Source organism: Oncorhynchus mykiss, chromosome 14, assembly GCF_013265735.2.
Source record: "Oncorhynchus mykiss isolate Arlee chromosome 14, USDA_OmykA_1.1, whole genome shotgun sequence".
NCBI lineage: Eukaryota > Metazoa > Chordata > Actinopteri > Salmoniformes > Salmonidae > Oncorhynchus > Oncorhynchus mykiss.
Genome location: NC_048578.1, coordinates 35241412 through 35263065, shown reverse-complemented (window position 1 = coordinate 35263065; position 21654 = coordinate 35241412). Strand labels below are relative to the sequence as shown.

The 21654-nt window shown below is 42.5% G+C and overlaps 1 protein-coding gene across 5 annotated transcripts in view; it reads left to right on the top strand.

The window, feature by feature from the left end:
* Positions 1–21654, top strand: part of glra1 (glycine receptor, alpha 1) — a 109266-nt gene that overhangs the window by 4815 nt on the left and 82797 nt on the right. For 3 of the 5 annotated variants that reach the window (XM_036943410.1, XM_036943408.1, XM_036943412.1), the window contains exons 2-3: positions 11935–11958; positions 12539–12663. In XM_036943410.1, coding sequence (XP_036799305.1) covers positions 11935–11958; positions 12539–12663 — 149 coding nt within the window. The remainder of the gene's footprint in view (positions 1–11934; positions 11959–12538; positions 12664–21654) is intronic. The other 2 variants (XM_036943413.1, XM_036943409.1) reach the window with 1 other exon arrangement.

Genomic DNA, 21654 nt, shown 5'->3' with positions numbered 1-21654 from the left:
AATTCTGCTGTATTTACACACACACCATGCTGTTCCACAAGCCACATCATGTTCATGGTGAAGGGGATGGCAGTCACTTGTTTTCAGGTCAGATAGGCTTTATATATTTATGGTGTGTTTATCTGGGCCTCCCGAGTGGCTTGGCGGTCTAAGCACTGCATCTCAGTGCTAGAAGTGTCATTAAAGACCCTGGTTTAATTCCAGGCTCTTATCACAACTAGCTGTGATTGGGAGTCCCATACGGTGGCGCACAATTGGCCCAGCGTCGTAGGGTTTGGCTGGGGTAGTCCGTCATTGTAAATAGGAATTTGTTCTTAACTGATTTGCCTAGTTAAATAAAGGTTAAATTTAAAAAATATATAAATGTATTGTCAGAACAGGGCGGGAAAGGTGGATATATTTAGTTATAATTATTGAAGCCTCTAATGAAGAACAATTGACTGGCGTTCTCTACGATCACTTACAATCATCAATTTTATCCAGGTTAATTTCCAAAGCTTGATGTGTGGTAATACATTATTGATCAATGTAGACAAAGACAGAGAGCACTATAAATAACATGGCTTATTATCATCAATGGTCTTACCTATCTTTCTACTCAGTCATGGATAAATAAATGGAGGAATTCATAGCTCTGCATTCACTAAAACCTTTCAAACACAGACTATGTTCTAATATCCACACAGAACACAAGTTCCAATGCATGTCCAATATGTTGTTCTATACAGCATGCTGTACTGTACTGCATGCTGACATTGTACGGAGCATGAATTCATGTCATGTTTCACTTCTTGATCTTTTTTTTTTCTTTTTTTCCAGCTCAACACAATAACACCCCTAAAGACAAATGCATTACCTTATGCTACCCATGTTTGTCATTTGTTTTGTGTAATGTATAATATATATAGTTTAAATGATGATGATTTTGTCTTATTAACAGACATTACGTTAACAGTTTGTACAGGAGAACAGAACTGCCCATCCCTCTTATCTGTGCCAGGGACTGGGAGGGGATGAAGGCTTTGGTAGGGCTTTGATTTCTCAGACTGTTTAAAAAAAAAAAGCAAGGATAGGATCAATTAGGATTGTAGTCTTCAGAGGATTTATTAAGAGCATAAGGAGGTAAACCTAAGGCTAATGATTGGTGTTAAAGTATGCAGAGCTCAGAGACTGGGGTTGTTTGCATATTATTCTCTCTGTCGCTGGGAGTCAGCTGTTTTTTTACTGCTGCCTCAGCACCGGCCACGCGGACCAGGCCTCTCCACAGTTGGCCGTGGCCTGGCCAAGCAAGCATTGATCAGAAATAATTCAAGTAAATCTAAACTTTGATCACGCAAAACCCAGGAACAAGTCACTCGGGACGGGAGAAGCCCAGACGGAAGGAAGGAAATCATAGATGATCTTCTTGATACCCCCATGGGTGTAGAATCCTGATTCCTGTAGGTTTGAGTGGGATTGACTTTTAGGCCTATTGATTATGTGATTTAGTGTGTAAGTGGTCTATCCTACATTCATATATTATGTTTCTTAACCAAAGGGCCTCAATGATGTAAGGAGAAAGAGTGTGTTGGTCCCACATTTTCTTGGTGCAAATTCATGTGGTTTTGTGGGGGTTTAACCTCCATATATGTTGTGATTTGGTGTGATATCGATGCTACACAATCCTATTATACCAAACCCCCCAATAATGTAAGGAGAAAGAGTGTGCCGGTCCCCTAATTTCACACTGTCAAACAGATTCCTGCGTGGCCCACAGCATGGGCCCATGCTAGCTGTCTAAGGCAATTATCTCTGTAGAGGACACTGTCTAATCTCTCTATGACTAATCTGATTGTGTTGTCAGTTCGAGGGTGTTTGTTCAATACTAAATTGAAACGCTTTTTTCACAGACTTAGCGAATGGTATTGTCTATATTGCGTGAGTCCTAACAACAGTTTATTTCCAGCGCTTGATCCCTAGTACTAACCTCATGGTCACAGCCGACTATTGTGTTTAGGTGATTATGATAGGATTTCACCGTGTTGTGTGGTAATTAACTGGTATTAGAATAATCCTTGATACACGCCATTATCTGCTCAAAGCAAATCCCACTCAAAATATTCTAGAATTCTAACAGTTCTAGAATTCTAAGATTCTAATAATTCTAGGCTATACATTCTAGACTTGTCTGTCTTGGTATGGATTGATATTGATGGTTAGTATAGAAGTGTAACTCTTAGGAATGTTCCATCAATGAACCATAATGCCAGCATTGATGGAAGAGATACAGTGATTTGGCAGACTTGACAGAAACTGTTAGGTCTGCAGATAGCTTCAGGTTATCAGTTGAGCCACCAGGGCTTCAGGTTATCAGTTGAGCCACAAGCGTTAGAGGGTATCAGTTGGACCACCAGGGTTTCAGGGTATCAGATGGACCACCAGGGTTTCAGGGTATCAGTTGAGCCACCAGGGTTTCAGGGTATCAGATGGACCACCAGGGTTTCAGGGTATCAGTTAACCCACCAGGGCTGCTTTTGGCCGTCACAATCGTCACCTATTGTTGAAAATTACAGCTGCAACACTGATAGTGTTAACAGTTATCAACACTGTCCAGCCATCAGTGTGAGTATAGAATCAACTACTTTGGCAGTGATTCGGACAACATGTTTGATGTGCCTTTCAAATGCCAAATTTCCAAAAATGACACAGCAGCAAAAACGCTAGTGAGGAACTATTGAAAATCTAGGAATGCTTCCAAAATGGCAGAGTATTCCCCACTTATACAATATAGTACACTACTGGTCAGAATCAGTGCCCTATGGGGTGCCATTGTACTATATAGGGTTCACATGCCATTTCTATGAAGCCTGATGCATGAAGCCAGTATTTAGAGAGTAGTGCTTGGCTGACCCAAGCCTCTGGGGTAGTTGGTGACTGCCCATGTGACAGTAGCAGCAGCACAGCCTGGCCAGTGACCTGGCAGTTAGGGTGGCCCACCCACACACAGACTGGTAGCAGTATGGAGAGACATGGGAGACTGCGACCTTCCTCGTTTACAGTACTTCAGTGTTCTGTGTCCATCCTCTTCTGATGGGGGCAGGTGGTTAGTATGTTAGTCTACTGATGGGGGGGGGGCAGGTGGTTAGTATGTTAGTCTACTGATGGGGCAGTTGGTTAATATGTTAGTCTACTGATGGGCCAGTTGGTTAATATGTTAGTCTACTGATGGGGGGGGGCAGTTGGTTGATATGTTAGTCTACTGATGGGGAAGTTGGTTAATATGTTAGTCTACTGATGGGGCAGTTGGTTAATATGTTAGTCTACTGATGGGGGGGGCAGTTGGTTAATATGTTAGTCTACTGATGGGGGCAGTTGGTTAATATGTTAGTCTACTGATGGGGGGGGGGGCAGTTGGTTAATATGTTAGTCTACTGATGGGGGCAGTTGGTTAATATGTTAGTCTACTGATGGGGGGGAGGCAGTTGGTTAATATGTTAGTCTACTGATGGGGGGGGGGGGGCAGTTGGTTAATATGTTAGTCTACTGATGGGGGCAGTTGGTTAATATGTTAGTCTACTGATGGGGCAGTTGGTTAATATGTTAGTCTACTGATGGGGGGGGGGCAGTTGGTTAATATGTTAGTCTACTGATGGGGGCAGGTGGTTAATATGTTAGTCTACTGATGGGGGCAGTTGGTTAATATGTTAGTCTACTGATGGGGGGGGGCAGTTGGTTAATATGTTAGTCTACTGATGGGGGCAGTTGGTTAATATGTTAGTCTACTGATGGGGGGGGGGCAGTTGGTTAATATGTTAGTCTACTGATGGGGGGGGGCAGTTGGTTACTATGTTAGTCTACTGATGGGGGCAGTTGGTTAATATGTTAGTCTACTGATGGGGGGGGGGGCAGTTGGTTAATATGTTAGTCTACTGATGGGGGCAGTTGGTTAATATGTTAGTCTACTGATGGGGGGGAGGCAGTTGGTTAATATGTTAGTCTACTGATGGGGGGGGGGGGCAGTTGGTTAATATGTTAGTCTACTGATGGGGGCAGTTGGTTAATATGTTAGTCTACTGATGGGGCAGTTGGTTAATATGTTAGTCTACTGATGGGGGGGGGGCAGTTGGTTAATATGTTAGTCTACTGATGGGGGCAGGTGGTTAATATGTTAGTCTACTGATGGGGGCAGTTGGTTAATATGTTAGTCTACTGATGGGGGGGGGCAGTTGGTTAATATGTTAGTCTACTGATGGGGGCAGTTGGTTAATATGTTAGTCTACTGATGGGGGGGGGGCAGTTGGTTAATATGTTAGTCTACTGATGGGGGGGGGCAGTTGGTTACTATGTTAGTCTACTGATGGGGGCAGTTGGTTAATATGTTAGTCTACTGATGGGGCAGTTGGTTAATATGTTAGTCTACTGATGGGGGCAGTTGGTTAATATGTTAGTCTACTGATGGGGGGGGCAGTTGGTTAATATGTTAGTCTACTGATGGGGGCAGTTGTTTAATATGTTAGTCTACTGATGGGGGCAGTTGGTTAATATGTTAGTCTACTGATGGGCCAGTTGGTTAATATGTTAGTCTACTGATGGGGGCAGTTGGTTAATATGTTAGTCTACTGATGGGGGGGGGGGGGGCAGTTGGTTAATATGTTAGTCTACTGATGGGGGGGGGGGGGGGCAGTTGGTTAATATGTTAGTCTACTGATGGGGGCAGTTGGTTAATATGTTAGTCTACTGATGGGGGGGGGGGCAGTTGGTTAATATGTTAGTCTACTGATGGGGGCAGTTGGTTAATATGTTAGTCTACTGATGGGGCAGTTGGTTAATATGTTAGTCTACTGATGGGGGCAGTTGGGTAATATGTTAGTCTACTGATGGGGGGGGCAGTTGGTTAATATGTTAGTCTACTGATGGGGGGGGGGCAGGTGGTTAATATGTTAGTCTACCAATGGGGGCAGTTGGGTAATATGTTAGTCTACTGATGGGGGCAGTTGGTTAATATGTTAGTATACTGATGGGGGGGGCAGTTGGTTAATATGTTAGTATACTGATGGGGGGGGCAGTTGGTTAATATGTTAGTCTACTGATGGGGCAGTTGGTTAATATGTTAGTCTACTGATGGGGGGGGCAGTTGGTTAATATGTTAGTCTACTTATGGGGGCAGGTGGTTAATATGTTAGTCTACTGATGGGGGCAGTTGGTTAATATGTTAGTCTACTGATGGGGGCAGTTGGTTAATATGTTAGTCTACTGATGGGGCCAGTTGGTTAATATGTTAGTCTACTGATGGGGGGGGGCAGTTGGTTGATATGTTAGTCTACTGATGGGGGCAGTTGGTTAATATGTTAGTCTACTGATGGGGCAGTTGGTTAATATGTTAGTCTACTGATGGGGGCAGTTGGTTAATATGTTAGTCTACTGATGGGGCAGTTGGTTAAATTGTTAGTCTACTGATGGGGGGGGGCAGTTGGTTAATATGTTAGTCTACTGATGGGGCAGTTGGTTGATATGTTAGTCTACTGATGGGGGCAGTTGGTTAATATGTTAGTCTACTGATGGGGCAGTTGGTTAATATGTTAGTCTACCGATGAGGGCAGTTGGTTAATATGTTAGTCTACTGATGGGCCAGTTGGTTAATATGTTAGTCTACTGATGGGGCAGTTGGTTAATATGTTAGTCTACTGATGGGGCAGTTGGTTAATATGTTAGTCTACTGATGGGGCAGTTGGTTAATATGTTAGTCTACTGATGGGGCAGTTGGTTAATATGTTAGTCTACTGATGGGGCAGTTGGTTAATATGTTAGTCTACTGATGGGGCAGTTGGTTAATATGTTAGTATACTGATGGGGGGGGCAGTTGGTTAATATGTTAGTATACTGATGGGGGGGGGCAGTTGGTTAATATGTTAGTCTACTGATGGGGCAGTTGGTTAATATGTTAGTCTACTGATGGGGGGGGCAGTTGGTTAATATGTTAGTCTACTGATGGGGGCAGGTGGTTAATATGTTAGTCTACTGATGGGGGCAGTTGGTTAATATGTTAGTCTACTGATGGGGGCAGTTGGTTAATATGTTAGTCTACTGATGGGGGCAGTTGGTTAATATGTTAGTCTACTGATGGGGCCAGTTGGTTAATATGTTAGTCTACTGATGGGGGGGGGCAGTTGGTTGATATGTTAGTCTACTGATGGGGGCAGTTGGTTAATATGTTAGTCTACTGATGGGGCAGTTGGTTAATATGTTAGTCTACTGATGGGGGCAGTTGGTTAATATGTTAGTCTACTGATGGGGCAGTTGGTTGATATGTTAGTCTACTGATGGGGGGGGGCAGTTGGTTAATATGTTAGTCTACTGATGGGGCAGTTGGTTAATATGTTAGTCTACTGATGAGGGCAGTTGGTTAATATGTTAGTCTACTGATGGGCCAGTTGGTTAATATGTTAGTCTACTGATGGGGCAGTTGGTTAATATGTTAGTCTACTGATGGGGCAGTTGGTTAATATGTTAGTCTACTGATGGGGCAGTTGGTTAATATGTTAGTCTACTGATGGGGCAGTTGGTTAATATGTTAGTCTACTGATGGGGCAGTTGGTTAATATGTTAGTCTACTGATGGGGCAGTTGGTTGATATGTTAGTCTACTGATGAGGGCAGTTGGTTAATATGTTAGTCTACTGATGGGGCAGTTGGTTAATATGTTAGTCTACTGATGGGGCAGTTGGTTAATATGTTAGTCTACTGATGGGGGCAGTTGGTTAATATGTTAGTCTACTGATGAGGGCAGTTGGTTAATATGTTAGTCTACTGATGGGGCAGTTGGTTAATATGTTAGTCTACTGATGGGGGCAGTTGGTTAATATGTTAGTCTACTGATGGGGGCAGTTGGTTAGTATGTTAGTCTACTGATGGGGCAGTTGGTTAATATGTTAGTCTACTGATGGGGGCAGTTGGTTAATATGTTAGTCTACTGATGGGGGGGGCAGTTGGTTAATATGTTAGTCTACTGATGGGGGCAGTTGGTTAATATGTTAGTCTACTGATGGGGGGCGGCCAGTTGGTTAATATGTTAGTCTACTGATGGGGGGGGGGGGGCAGGTGGTTAATATGTTAGTCTACTGATGGGGGGAGGCAGTTGGTTAATATGTTAGTCTACTGATGGGGGCAGGTGGTTAATATGTTAGTCTACTGATGGGGCAGTTGGTTAATATGTTAGTCTACTGATGGGGGCAGGTGGTTAATATGTTAGTCTACTGATGGGGGCAGTTGGTTAATATGTTAGTCTACTGATGGGGGGGGGGGGGGCAGTTGATTAATATGTTAGTCTACTGATGGGGGCAGTTGGTTAATATGTTAGTCTACTGATGGGGGGGGGCAGTTGGTTAATATGTTAGTCTACTGATGGGCCAGTTGGTTAATATGTTAGTCTACTGATGGGGGGGGGGGGCAGTTGATTAATATGTTAGTCTACTGATGGGGGCAGTTGGTTAATATGTTAGTCTACTGATGGGGGGGGGGCAGTTGGTTAATATGTTAGTCTACTGATGGGGGCAGTTGGTTAATATGTTAGTCTACTGATGGGGGGGGGGCAGTTGGTTAATATGTTAGTCTACTGATGGGGGGGGGGCAGTTGGTTAATATGTTAGTCTACTGATGGGGCAGTTGGTTAATATGTTAGTCTACTGATGGGGGCAGTTGGTTAATATGTTAGTCTACTGATGGGGCAGTTGGTTAATATGTTAGTCTACTGATGGGGGCAGTTGGTTAATATGTTAGTCTACTGATGGGGGGGGCAGTTGGTTAATATGTTAGTCTACTGATGGGGGCAGTTGGTTAATATGTTAGTCTACTGATGGGGGCAGTTGGTTAATATGTTAGTCTATTGATGGGGCAGTTGGTTAATATGTTAGTCTACTGATGGGGGCAGTTGGTTAATATGTTAGCCTACTGATGGGGGCAGTTGGTTAATACAGTGCCTTGCGAAAGTATTCGTCCCCCTTGAACTTTGCGACCTTTTGCCACATTTCAGGCTTCAAACATAAAGATATAAAACTGTATTTTTTTGTGAAGAATCAACAACAAGTGGGACACAATCATGAAGTGGAACGACATTTATTGGATATTTCAAACTTTTTTAACAAATCAAAAACTGAAAAATTGGGCGTGCAAAATTATTCAGCCCCCTTAAGTTAATACTTTGTAGCGCCACCTTTTGCTGTGATTACAGCTGTAAGTCGCTTGGGGTATGTCTCTATCAGTTTTGCACATCGAGAGACTGACATTTTTTCAAAACAGCTCGAGCTCAGTGAGGTTGGATGGAGAGCATTTGTGAACAGCAGTTTTCAGTTCTTGCTACAGATTCTCGATTGGATTCAGGTCTGGACTTTGACTTGGCCATTCTAACACCTGGATATGTTTATTTTTGAACAATTCCATTGTAGATTTTGCTTTATGTTTTGGATCATTGTCTTGTTGGAAGACAAATCTCCGTCCCAGTCTCAGGTCTTTTGCAGACTCCATCAGGTTTTCTTCCAGAATGGTCCTGTATTTGGCTCCATCCATCTTCCCATCAATTTTAACCATCTTCCCTGTCCCTGCTGAAGAAAAGCAGGCCCAAACCATGATGCTGCCACCACCATGTTTGACAGTGGGGATGGTGTGTTCAGCTGTGTTGCTTTTACGCCAAACATAACGTTTTGCATTGTTGCCAAAAAGTTCAATTTTGGTTTCATCTGACCAGAGCACCTTCTTCCACATGTTTGGTGTGTCTCCCAGGTGGCTTGTGGCAAACTTTAAACAACACTTTTTATGGATATCTTTAAGAAATGTCTTTCTTCTTGCCACTCTTCCATAAAGGCCAGATTTGTGCAATATACGACTGATTGTTGTCCTATGGACAGAGTCTCCCACCTCAGCTGTAGATCTCTGCGGTTCATCCAGAGTGATCATGGGCCTCTTGGCTGCATCTCTGATCAGTCTTCTCCTTGTATGAGCTGAAAGTTTAGAGGGACGGCCAGGTCTTGGTAGATTTGCAGTGGTCTGATACTTCTTCCATTTCAATATTATCGCTTGCACAGTGCTCCTTGGGATGTTTAAAGCTTGGGAAATCTTTTTGTATCCAAATCCGGCTTTAAACTTCTTCACAACAGTATCTCGGACCTGCCTGGTGTGTTCCTTGTTCTTCATGATGCTCTCTGCACTTTTAACGGACCTCTGAGACTATCACAGTGCAGGTGCATTTATACGGAGACTTGATTACACACAGGTGGATTGTATTTATCATCATTAGTCATTTAGGTCAACATTGGATCATTCAGAGATCCTCACTGAACTTCTGGAGAGAGTTTGCTGCACTGAAAGTAAAGGGGCTGAATCATTTTGCACGCCCAATTTTTCAGTTTTTGATTTGTTAATAAAGTTTGAAATATCCAATAAATGTCGTTCCACTTCATGATTGTGTCCCACTTGTTGTTGATTCTTCACAAAAAAATACAGTTTTATATCTTCATGTTTGAAGCCTGAAATGTGGCAAAAGGTCGCAAAGTTCAAGGGGGCCGAATACTTTCGCAAGGCACTGTATGTTAGTCTACTGATGGGGGAAGTTGGTTAATATGTTAGTCTACTGATGGGGCAGTTGGTTAATATCTTAGTCTACTGATGGGGCAGTGTGTTAATATGTTAGTCTACTGATGGGGGCAGTTGGTTAATATGTTAGTCTACTGATGGGGCAGTTGGTTAATATGTTAGTCTACTGATGGGGCAGTTGGTTAATATGTTAGTCTACTGATGGGGCAGGTGGTTAATATGTTAGTCTACTGATGGGGCAGTTGGTTAATATGTTAGTCTACTGATGGGGGCAGGTGGTTAATATGTTAGTCTACTGATGGGGCAGTTGGTTAATATGTTAGTCTACTGATGGGGGCAGTTGGTTAATATGTTTAGTCTACTGATGGGGCAGTTGGTTAATATGTTAGTCTACTGATGGGGGCAGTTGGTTAATATGTTAGTCTACTGATGGGGCAGTTGGTTAATATGTTAGTCTACTGATGGGGGCAGTTGGTTAATATGTTAGTCTACTGATGGGGGCAGTTGGTTAATATGTTAGTCTACTGATGGGGCAGTTGGTTAATATGTTAGTCTACTGATGGGGGGAGGCAGATGGTTAATATGTTAGTCTACTGATGGGGGCAGTTGGGTAATATGTTAGTCTACTGATGGGGGCAGTTGGTTAATATGTTAGTCTACTGATGGGGGGGGGGCAGTTGGTTAATATGTTAGTCTACTGATGGGGGCAGTTGGTTAGTATGTTAGTCTACTGATGGGGGCAGTTGGTTAATATGTTAGTCTACTGATGGGGGGGGGCAGTTGGTTAATATGTTAGTCTACTGATGGGGGGGGCAGTTGGTTAATATGTTAGTCTACTGATGGGGGCAGTTGGGTAATATGTTAGTCTACTGATGGGGGGGGCAGTTGGTTGATATGTTAGTCTACTGATGGGGGCAGTTGGGTAATATGTTAGTCTACTGATGGGGGGGGGGCAGTTGGTTGATATGTTAGTCTACTGATGGGGGCAGTTGGGTAATATGTTAGTCTACTGATGGGGCAGTTGGTTAATATGTTAGTCTACTGATGGGGGGGGGCAGTTGGTTGATATGTTAGTCTACTGATGGGGGGGGGGGGCAGTTGGTTAATATGTTAGTCTACTGATGGGGCAGTTGGTTAATATGTTAGTCTACTGATGGGGGCAGTTGGTTAATATGTTAGTCTACTGATGGGGCAGTTGGTTAATATGTTAGTCTACTGATGGGGGGGCAGTTGGTTAATATGTTAGTCTACTGATGGGGCAGTTGGTTAATATGTTAGTCTACTGATGGGGGGCAGTTGGTTAATATGTTAGTCTACTGATGGGGGCAGTTGGTTAATATGTTAGTCTACTGATGAGGGCAGTTGGTTAATATGTTAGTCTACTGATGGGCCAGTTGGTTAATATGTTAGTCTACTGATGGGGGCAGTTGGTTGATATGTTAGTCTACTGATGGGGGGCAGTTGGTTAATATGTTAGTCTACTGATGGGGGCAGTTGGTTAATATGTTAGTCTACTGATGGGGGCAGTTGGTTAATATGTTAGTCTACTGATGGGGGCAGTTGGTTAATATGTTAGTCTACTGATGGGGGGCAGTTGGTTAATATGTTAGTCTACTGATGGGCCAGTTGGTTAATATGTTAGTCTACTGATGGGGGCAGTTGGTTGATATGTTAGTCTACTGATGGGGGGCAGTTGGTTAATATGTTAGTCTACTGATGGGGGCAGTTGGTTAATATGTTAGTCTACTGATGGGGGCAGTTGGTTAATATGTTAGTCTACTGATGGGGGGCAGTTGGTTAATATGTTAGTCTACTGATGGGGGCAGTTGGTTGATATGTTAGTCTACTGATGGGGGCAGTTGGTTAATATGTTAGTCTACTGATGGGCCAGTTGGTTAATATGTTAGTCTACTGATGGGGGCAGTTGGTTAATATGTTAGTCTACTGATGGGCCAGTTGGTTAATATGTTAGTCTACTGATGGGGGGGGGGGGGCAGTTGGTTAATATGTGTAGGAATACCTTTTGAGCTGATATGACAAAATATGACCTTTGTTGTTGGGTTAATGATCACAGCTGTATATTTTAAAAAAGGCTTGTCGTTGGTGTTATTATCACATGATGACGTGATGTCAGTTGTATTTTGCGGCGGTGGTTACTGTAACATGTTTGTTATTTTCTTTCTCCTCATCTCATCTATTTCATCTCATCTATTTCATCTGTTTCAGAAGACTGCATGCATGAAACATTAATGGAAAAGCCACCCTGGTCATCATCTGTCATCCTAATTATCCATAAGAGGTTCATTCTGGATATGCAAATTCTCCCTGCACCAAACAATTGGGAAGTAATTAACCTATTTTCTGTTTTCAGCTTTCTTTTTGGAGCTATAAGTTGGTATGTTTTTGGTATTTTCGAAAAACGTTGATTATTTTATTATCCTGTCATCATAGGAAATGGATTGTGAGGTTACAGATATTTGTAGTTATGTAAACCTAGCTTTTTATTCTGTGTATAATACTATTTTATTGATGGATTTAAAAAAGTAAATACAAAAATATGTAGAACATATCCAAGCATACCGTTCTGTGTTGTAGGCTACGATGTGAGGGAGTCAAATAACAACAACTTAATGGATAATCAATATTATCTGAGCATATAACTCATGAAGCGGATACTTCCTAAAACGTTCATACTTTGCTCATGGAGCTAATCAAACTGCTATATATTTATTTGGAAGACAAGTAAAGTAGTTGACTTCCTATTGATTCACAGTATCTAGCAAATGGACAGGTGAAGGGAATCAGTAATGGTAGCATCCCTCAAAAGAAAATCCTTGTTGGATTGGATTACTCTCAGAATGCTGTTGTGTATGACAACAACTCACCATTCAAATCTCAGTTGTGCACCCATCTCTCTCTCTCTCTCTCTCTCTCTCTCTCTCTCCCTACTTTTCCTTTCTCTCTTCTTTCTCTAGCTTGGCAGCCTCTAAAGAATCTGCGGCTCGAAAAGCCGCCTCCCCAATGCCTCCCTCTGAGTTCCTGGACAAACTCATGGGTAAAGTTTCGGGTTACGATGCAAGAATCAGACCTAATTTCAAAGGTAGGAGCAGCCACCGAGACACAGTGGGATAAAACAGGAATGTAGCCAAGCACAACCAGAAATAACATATTCCAGTCAGGATAGTAAAGAGAGGACGGTGTAGTTAAACTATGAAATCTACATAATATCAATAGATATGATATCTTTATTTTACTATTGATTTGGGCTTAAGCAAATAATTCTGATTGAAATGAGTTGGATCTTTGAGTACATTATACATTATCTATTCACACATTAAACATAACACTTTTGAACACTTTTTACACCTTAAACACTTAACACTATTAAACCGTAAAAAATATTGAATTAGGCTGTTACGATGTTCACAAGTCCTCCATATATTTACAGGATGTGGCTACAATGAAATGGAGTCACGTTATTATTTTGGCTACATTCCTGTAAAAACGTCACCACCGTCTCAATGTCCTGAATGTCTGTTTTGGTGGTTATACTGTAGGTAGTGTGTTGCTAAACATGTTTTCCGTGACGTTAAAAGTGACCTTTCCCTATATGGAAGCCCCCATAAAGATACATGTCAGAGGGGTTTCCTTATTGAACTATGATCAGCAATACAGCCGCGTTATGATGAATCAGTCCACGCTATGATGTTCAATGGCGGAGCACCGTTGTGGCAACCCTCCAAATGTATCAACCCCAAAAATCCAAAATTGTTTGAAAGAATATAATTTTTATGAGAGTTCCTCTATTTTACAATATATTTTTTCTCTAGTATTAATACCACCATTTTTTTCTGTACATCCTTATCTGAGGTGGTATAATTTACATGATTTATGGTTTACAAAACACATATATATATATGTATATATATTTTTTTTATATTCCCATCACAATTATGGAACGAATAACATAATAATAAGACAAAAATATGAATCCAATGTTCTGCATGAGAAACCACTCTCACAAACAACCCGTTTCCATACATTACACTGAGATGAGCATGGTTTCTGAAGACAATTGAAAGAATTTGATTCTGACTATCTATCTAAGATACATGCTTTGATACTCTGCAAATATTTCACGTTAACTAACTACAATGGGACTGCTACTCTGGGTCCGTGTTTAACATGTAAACATGATGTTTTGGCCCATGAATTGCTCTGCCTTTTACAGGTATATTACATGTGATTTCCATGAGTATGATATCTCAGTATATGAAGTACTGAATCCAGGAGTGTTTGCTGTGCCTTTTTACAGGTATATTACATGTGATTTCCATGAGTATGATATCTCAGTATATGAAGTACTGAATCCAGGAGTGTTTGCTGTGACTAAGCATGAATTATTCAGCCGGCTAGAGTTGCAAAAACACATCTACTCATACAGTTAGACTACATAACGTCTCTTCACTTCGCTCACGACGTTCACTGCAACAACAACAAACAGCAAAAACATTCTTTCTTTGCTGTCTAAACTGTTTTATGTACAGAGGCTTTTTATGAATGTATTGAATGTTATCTTTGGAGCCCACGTCTCAATTCACAATGATAACACCGATGACATTGTGACGGATTATAGGATGCACTGGCTTGTCTGACCTGTAGAGTTCTGCTTTCAGCTAAACCTACTACATCACCGTTATAGTACACTGCCCAGAGAAAGTGCTCACTACAGGATCCGCTCAGCCTCAGTGGGATTGTCAAGTGCTTTCATACAAAAAGCACAATAGCATTTTTCATGCTGGTGAGTGTAAATAGGGTCAGATATTTGCTAAAAACTCCAATGAAAAATAACAGTATTCTAATGTAAAAAGGTCTTTGCATATTAAGGGAAAATACATGACTTTACGTAAAGTATAATGTTAATCATATGACTAGTGTGAGGCGAAAGGCCTATTGTCATGGGATGGAACAATGTGAGATAGATTCAGAGGTTAGTCATGGCTGTCAGGTCAACACTGTATTGTAGTGTGTGGTAGACTCACTCATTCAAGCAGTCCTTCTCCCATCCCTGCCAGCCAAACACATGAATCCCATTCATGAAATAAACAGGCTGGCAGGTCATTTCTTAATAATGATAGTCTGTACAAAGACTAAGAAACATCTTTAGTCAGAGCTCCGAGAATGATGGGGGGTTGTTTATAAGATATTCAGTAAACACAATGGAACGTTTGAACTGCTATGTTCTTTCGAGAATTAGAATGGCAAAAATATTGTTTATAGAATTGTAGAACTGCAGAGGCATTCTTTAGAACATTAGAACGTTAGAAGGCCTTCTTTAGAACATAAGAATGTTGAACGTTAGAACACATTCTTTACAACATTAGAACGTTAGAACGTTAGAAGGCCTTCTTTAGAAAATTAGAATGTTAGAATGTTAGAAGGCATTCTTTAGAACATTCAAACGTTAGAAGGCATTCTTTAGAACATTAGAACGTTAGAAGGCATTCTTTAGAACATTAGAACGTTAGTAGGCATTCTTTAGAACATCAGAATGTTGGAACGTTAGAAGGCATTCTTTAGAACATTAGAATGTTAGAAGGCATTCTTTAGAACATCAGAATGTTGGAACGTTAGAAGGCATTCTTTAGAACATTAGAACGTTAGAAGGCATTCTTTAGAACATTAGAATGTTAGAACGTTAGAAGCCATTCTTTAGAACATTAGAATGTTAGAAGACCTTCTTTAGAACTTTGGATTGTTACAACGTTAGAAGACCTTCTTTAGAACATTAGAATGTTAGAACGTTAGAAGACATTCTTTAGAACATTAGAATGTTAGAAGGCATTCTTTAGAAAATTAGAATGTTAGAATGTTAGAAGGCATTCTTTAGAACATTAGAACGTTAGAATGCATTGTTTAGAACATTAGAATTTTAGAATGATAGAAGGCATTCTTTAGAACATTAGAATGTTAGAAGGCATTCTTTAAAAGATTAGAATGTTAGAACATCAGAAGGCCTTCTTTAGAACATTAGAATGTTAGAACGTTAGAAGCCATTCTTTAGAACATTAGAATGTTAGAACGTTAGAAGCCATTCTTTAGAACATTAGAATGCTACAACGTTAGAAGGCATTCTTTAGAACATTAGAACGTTATAATGCATTGTTTAGAACATTAGAATTTTAGAATGATAGAAGGCATTCTTTAGAACATTAGAATGTTAGAAGGCATTCTTTAGAAGATTAGAATGTTAGAACATCAGAAGGCCTTCTTTAGAACATTAGAATGTTAGAACGTTAGAAGCCATTCTTTAGAACATTAGAATGTTAGAACGTTAGAAGCCATTCTTTAGAACATTAGAATGCTACAACGTTAGAAGGCATTCTTTAGAACATTAGAATGTTAGAACGTTAGAAGCCATTCTTTAGAACATTAGAATGCTACAACGTTAGAAGGCATTCTTTATAACATTAGAATGTTAGAACGTTAGAAGGCATTCTTTATAACATTAGAATGCTATAACGTTAGAAGGCATTCTTTAGAACATTAGAATGTTAGAATGTTAGAAGCCATTCTTTAGAACATTAGAACGTTAGAAGGCATTCTTTAGAACATTAGAACGTTAGAAGGTTCTCTGTAGGTCTAACAACGGAGCACACCTCCTCAATCTACCACCACCTCTGCTAATGTGGAGGCACAGCAAGAGTGAAAAACAGGGAGAGAAAGAGCAGAGAATTGCCTGAAGCTACGAATGTGCTGGCATGAGAGGAAATTATGCTGATCATGACTGGGACTCACTGTGGGGAAGCCTTCTAATTGATTTAGCAGGATCTCTATTGGAATGGAAAATGGGAAATATCCTTCTGACACATTTGGGACCTCCCATGTATGGTCTATGAGTTTATTTTTTATATTTAATTCATTACACTTTAACGTTCAATCTCTAACATCGGCTAAGAAGGTTAAGATAGTCCTCTCAACACCCCCCACACACACACCTATTCTCCGTTTCCCAACCCCCCCAACACACCTACTCTCCCCTTCCTAACCCCCCAACACACCTACTCTCCCCTTCCTAACCCCCCAACACACCTACTCTCCCCTTCCCAACCTCCCCAACACACCTACTCTCCCCTTCCCAACCCCCCAACACACCTACTCTCCCCTCCCCAACACGCACCACCTCTCCCCTTCTCAACACCCCCCAGACACCACCTATCCCCAGTCAGTCAATCAGACAGTCAGACAGCCAGTCAAACAGCCAGTCAGACAACCAATCAGTCAATCAGTCAGTCAGTCCATTCAGACAGTCAGTCCATTCAGACAGTCAGTCAGTCAATCAGACAGTCAGTCAGTCAGTCAGTCAGTCATACAGTCAGCCAGTCAGACAGTCCGTCAGACAGCCAATCAGACAGTCAGTCAGTCATACAGCTACTCTCCCCTCCCCAACACCCCCCAGACACCACCTATCCCCAGTCAGTCAATCAGCCAGTCAGACAACCAATCAGTCAATCAGTCAGTCAGTCCATTCAGACAGTCAGTCCATTCAGACAGTCAGTCAGTCAATCAGACAGTCAGTCAGTCAGTCATACAGTCAGCCAGTCAGACAGTCCGTCAGACAGCCAATCAGACAGCCAGTCAGTCAGTCCATTCAGACAGTCAGTCAGTCAGTCAGTCAGTCAATCAGACAGTCAGTCAGTCAGTCAGTCATACAGTCAGCCAGTCAGACAGTCCGTCAGACAGCCAATCAGACAGCCAGTCAGTCAGTCCATTCAGACAGTCAGTCAGTCCATTCAGACAGTCAGTCAATCAGACAGTCAGTCAGACAGCCAGTCAGACAGCCAATCAGTCAATCAGTCAGTCAGTCCATTCAGACAGTCAGTCAATCAGACAGTCAATCAGTCATACAGTCAGACAGTCATACAGTCCGTCAGACAGCCAATCAGTCAGCCAGTCAGTCAGTCCATTCAGACAGTCAGTCAGTCTATTCAGACAGTCAGTCAATCAGACAGTCAGTCAGACAGCCAGTCAGACAGCCAATCAGTCAATCAGTCCGTCAGTCCATTCAGACAGTCAGTCAGTCAATCAGACAGCCAATCAGTCAATCAGTCCATTCAGACTGCCAGTCAGTCCATTCAGACAGTCAATCAGTCAAGCCTGTCAGACAGTCAGACAGCCAGTCATACAGTCAGTCAGTCAGTCCATTCAGACAGTCAGTCAATCAGACAGTCAGACAGCCAGTCTGCCAGTCAGTCAGTCATACAGTCAGACAGTCCATCAGACAGTCAGACAGCCAATCAGTTAATCAGTCATACAGTCAGACAGTCAGGCAGTCCATCAGACAGTCAGACAGCCAGTCTGCCAGTCAGTCAGTCATACAGTCAGTCAGTCCATTCAGACAGTCAGTCCATTCAGACAGTCAGTCAGTCCATTCAGACAGTCAGTCAGTCAATCAGACAGTCAATCAGACAGACAGCCAGCCAGCCAATCAGCCAGTCAGACAGCCAGTCAGACAGACAATCAGCCAGTCAGACAGTCAGTCAGCCAGTCATACAGTCAGACAATCAGCCAGTCAGTCAGTCTATTCAGAAAGTCCGTCAGTCAGACAGTCAGTCAGTCAATCAGACAGTCAACCAGTCATACAGACAGCCAGCCAATCAGACAGCAAGACAGCCAATCAGCCAGTCAGCCAGTCAGTCAGCCAGTCAGACAATCCGCCAGCCAGCCAGTCAGTCTATTCAGACAGTCCGTCAGTCAGACAGTCAGTCAGACAGACAATCAGTCAGTCAGACAGTCAGTCAGACAGACAATCAGCCAGTCAGACAGTCAGTCAGCCAGTCATACAGTCAGTCAGTCCATTCAGACAGACAGTCAGCCACTCAATCAGCCAGTCAATAAGTCAGCCAGTCAGTCAGTCAGCCAGTCAGTCTATTCAGACAGTCAGTCAGCCAGTTAGACAGACAGTCAGCCAGTCATGGAGTCATACAGTCAGCCAATCAGACAGTCAGCCAGTCAGTCAGCCAGTCAGTCAGTCTATTCAGACAGTCAGTCAGTCCATTCAGACAGTCAGTCAGTCAATCAGACAGTCAATCAGTCAGTCAGCCAGTCATACATTCAGCCAATCAGACAGCCAGGCAGCCAGTCAGTCAGCCAGTTAGTCCATTCAGACAGACAGTCAGCCAGTCAATCAGACAGTCAATCAGCCAGTTAGCCAGTCTGATAGCCAATCAGACAGTCAGACAGTCATACAGTCAGCCAATCAGACAGTCAGCCAGTCAGTCTACTCAGACAGTCAGTCCATTCAGACAGTGAGTCAGTCCAATCAGACAGTCAATCAGTCAGTCATCCAGTCATACAGTTAGCCAATCAGACAGCCAGGCAGCCAGTTAGTCATTCAGTCCATTCAGACAGACAGTCAGCCAGTCAATCAGACATTCAGTCAGTCAAACAATCAGCCAGTCAGTCAGTCAGACAGCCAATCATCCAGTCATACAGTCAGCCAATCAGACAGTCAGTCAGTCTATTCAGCCAGTCAGACAGTCAGTCAGTCAGTCCATTCAGACAGTCAGCCAGTCAGCCAGCCAGTCAGTCAGTCGGTCGGTCGGTCGGTCGGTCAGTCAGTCATTCAGACAGTCAGTCAGCCAGTCAGACAGTGAGCCAGTCAGTCAGCTAGTCAGACAGCCAGTCAGACAGGCAGACAGTCAGTCAGTCACTTAGTCTGCTCTCTCCTCTTTCTCCCAAGCAGCTTCCTTCCTTTAAAGCCTGCCATGTCACATCACAGTGATGATCAGTGTAACCAAACGCTTTCACAATGAACTAGCTGTGTCACTTTGCTTCTGAATTTTTGCGAGACAAGTCAACATCTGTAAATATACAGTCCTTGCTGCCATATATTTACTGTTTCTGGCTTCTGGCTTCTTTTTCCTTACGCACAGAGTCTCTCTCGCTCTCCCTCTCTCTCTCTCTCTCTCTCTCTCAGTTCTACCTCTTCTTCTTTTCATTCTCTTTTTGTTTCAACCTACCTGACTGGGGAGATGAAATATTATTAGCTGGTGGGGCTTGGCGTTCATTTGGTGTTATCAGCACTAGTTTAATGGGTAACTAATAGGATTAATGGAATACCCTAATGAGAAAGGGGGGAGGGGGCAGTGTTCAGATGCTGCTGTGTTCACATACGCATGGCAACAGGGAACCACCCGGACTGATCTGCTGACTACTTCAGGAATATTAAAGGAGTGGACAAGGGTTCTTTATTGTACTGTGTGGGTTCATTAAAGAACAATCCCCAACCAGAGTTATATTCCCAGATATAACACACACACCAACCATTAACTGCATTTATGTACTGACAGTAAAACTTTAGTCTGCCTTCTTCTTAAAACAATCTATGTAAATTGAATTATTTGAGTTAATTCACTATGTTTGGTGAATGAGAAGACATTTTAGGTCCCGAGAATAGTCAAAAGTGTTACTCTGGATGCTTGCCTTGGTAATGGATTCTCTAGGATCTAAACATTCGGACTGAACTGCTATATTGCCCTGGGAGTAGACGTTTAATATCATTGCAGGCGTGACTCTCCCCAGAGTTATGACAAAAGTATTGATCATGTTTCAAAGTCTAAGGAGAGGCAGAATTGCAAGGACACAGCAGAAAATTGAATGGATAATGTAGCAGTCAGCCCACTGTTAGAGGGCAGGACAGGATAGGACAGGACAGCAGGATATGACAGGATAAGACAGGACATGATAGAATAGGACAAGATAGGATAGGATAGGACAGGACAGCAGGATATGACAGGATAAGACAGGACATGATAGTATAGGACAGGATAGGACAGCAGAACAGGATTGGACAGCAGGACAGGATAGGAAAGGACAGGCATGATGGCATGATGACTACCTGGCATGATGACTCCTTGCTGTCCCTAGTCCACCTGGCCGTGCTGCTGCTCCAGTTTCAACTGTTCTGCCTGTGATTATTATTATTTGACCATGCTGGTCATTTATGAACATTTGAACATCTTGGCCATGTTCTGTTATAATCTCCACCCGGCACAGCCAGGAGAGGACTGGCCACCCCTCATAGCCTGGTTCCTCTCCAGGTTTCTTCCTAGGTTGTGGCCTTTCTTGGGAGCTTTTCCTAGCCACGGTGCTTCTACACCTGCATTGCTTACTGTTTGGGGTTTTAGGCTGTATAGCACTTTGAGATATCAGCTGAAGTACTAAGGGCTATATAAATACATTTGATTTGATTTGATAGGACAGGACAGCATTATATGACAGGATAAGACAGGACATGATAGTATAGGACGGGATAGGACATCAGAACAGGATAGGACAGGATAGGACAGCAGGAGATAGGACAGGAAAGGATAGGACAGCATACACAGGATAGGATAGGACAGGATAGGACAGGACAGCATACACAGGATAGGATAGGACAGGATAGGACAGCAGGACAGAATAGGACAGGACATGATAGGATAGGACAGCATATACAGGATAGGACAGCAGGACAGAATATGACAGGACATGATAGGATAGGACAGGATAGGACAGCATATACAGGATAGGACAGGATAGGACAGCAGGACAGAATAGTACAGGATAAGACAGCAGGACAGAATAGGACAGGACATGATAGGATAGGACAGCATATACAGGATAGGACAGGACAGGATAGGATAGGACAGAATAGGACAGCAGGACAGAATAGGACAGGACATGATAGGATAGGACAGGATAGGATAGGACAGGGTACGACAGCAGGACAGGATAGGTATTTGGTATTTTATTAGGATCCCCATTAGCTGTTGCAGAAACAGCAGCTACTCTTCCTGGGGTCCAACACAGAACATGAAACATCATTTCAGAATGACATAATACAGAACATCATTAGACAAGAACAGCTCAAGGACAGAACTACATACATTTTATAGGATAGGACAGAATAGGATAGGACAGGATAAGACAGCATCCACAGGATTGGACAGGATAGGACAGGACATAATAGGACATGATAGGACAGCAGTACAGGATTGGACAGGACAGGACATGATAGGACAGTATAGGACAGGATATGGCAGGACAG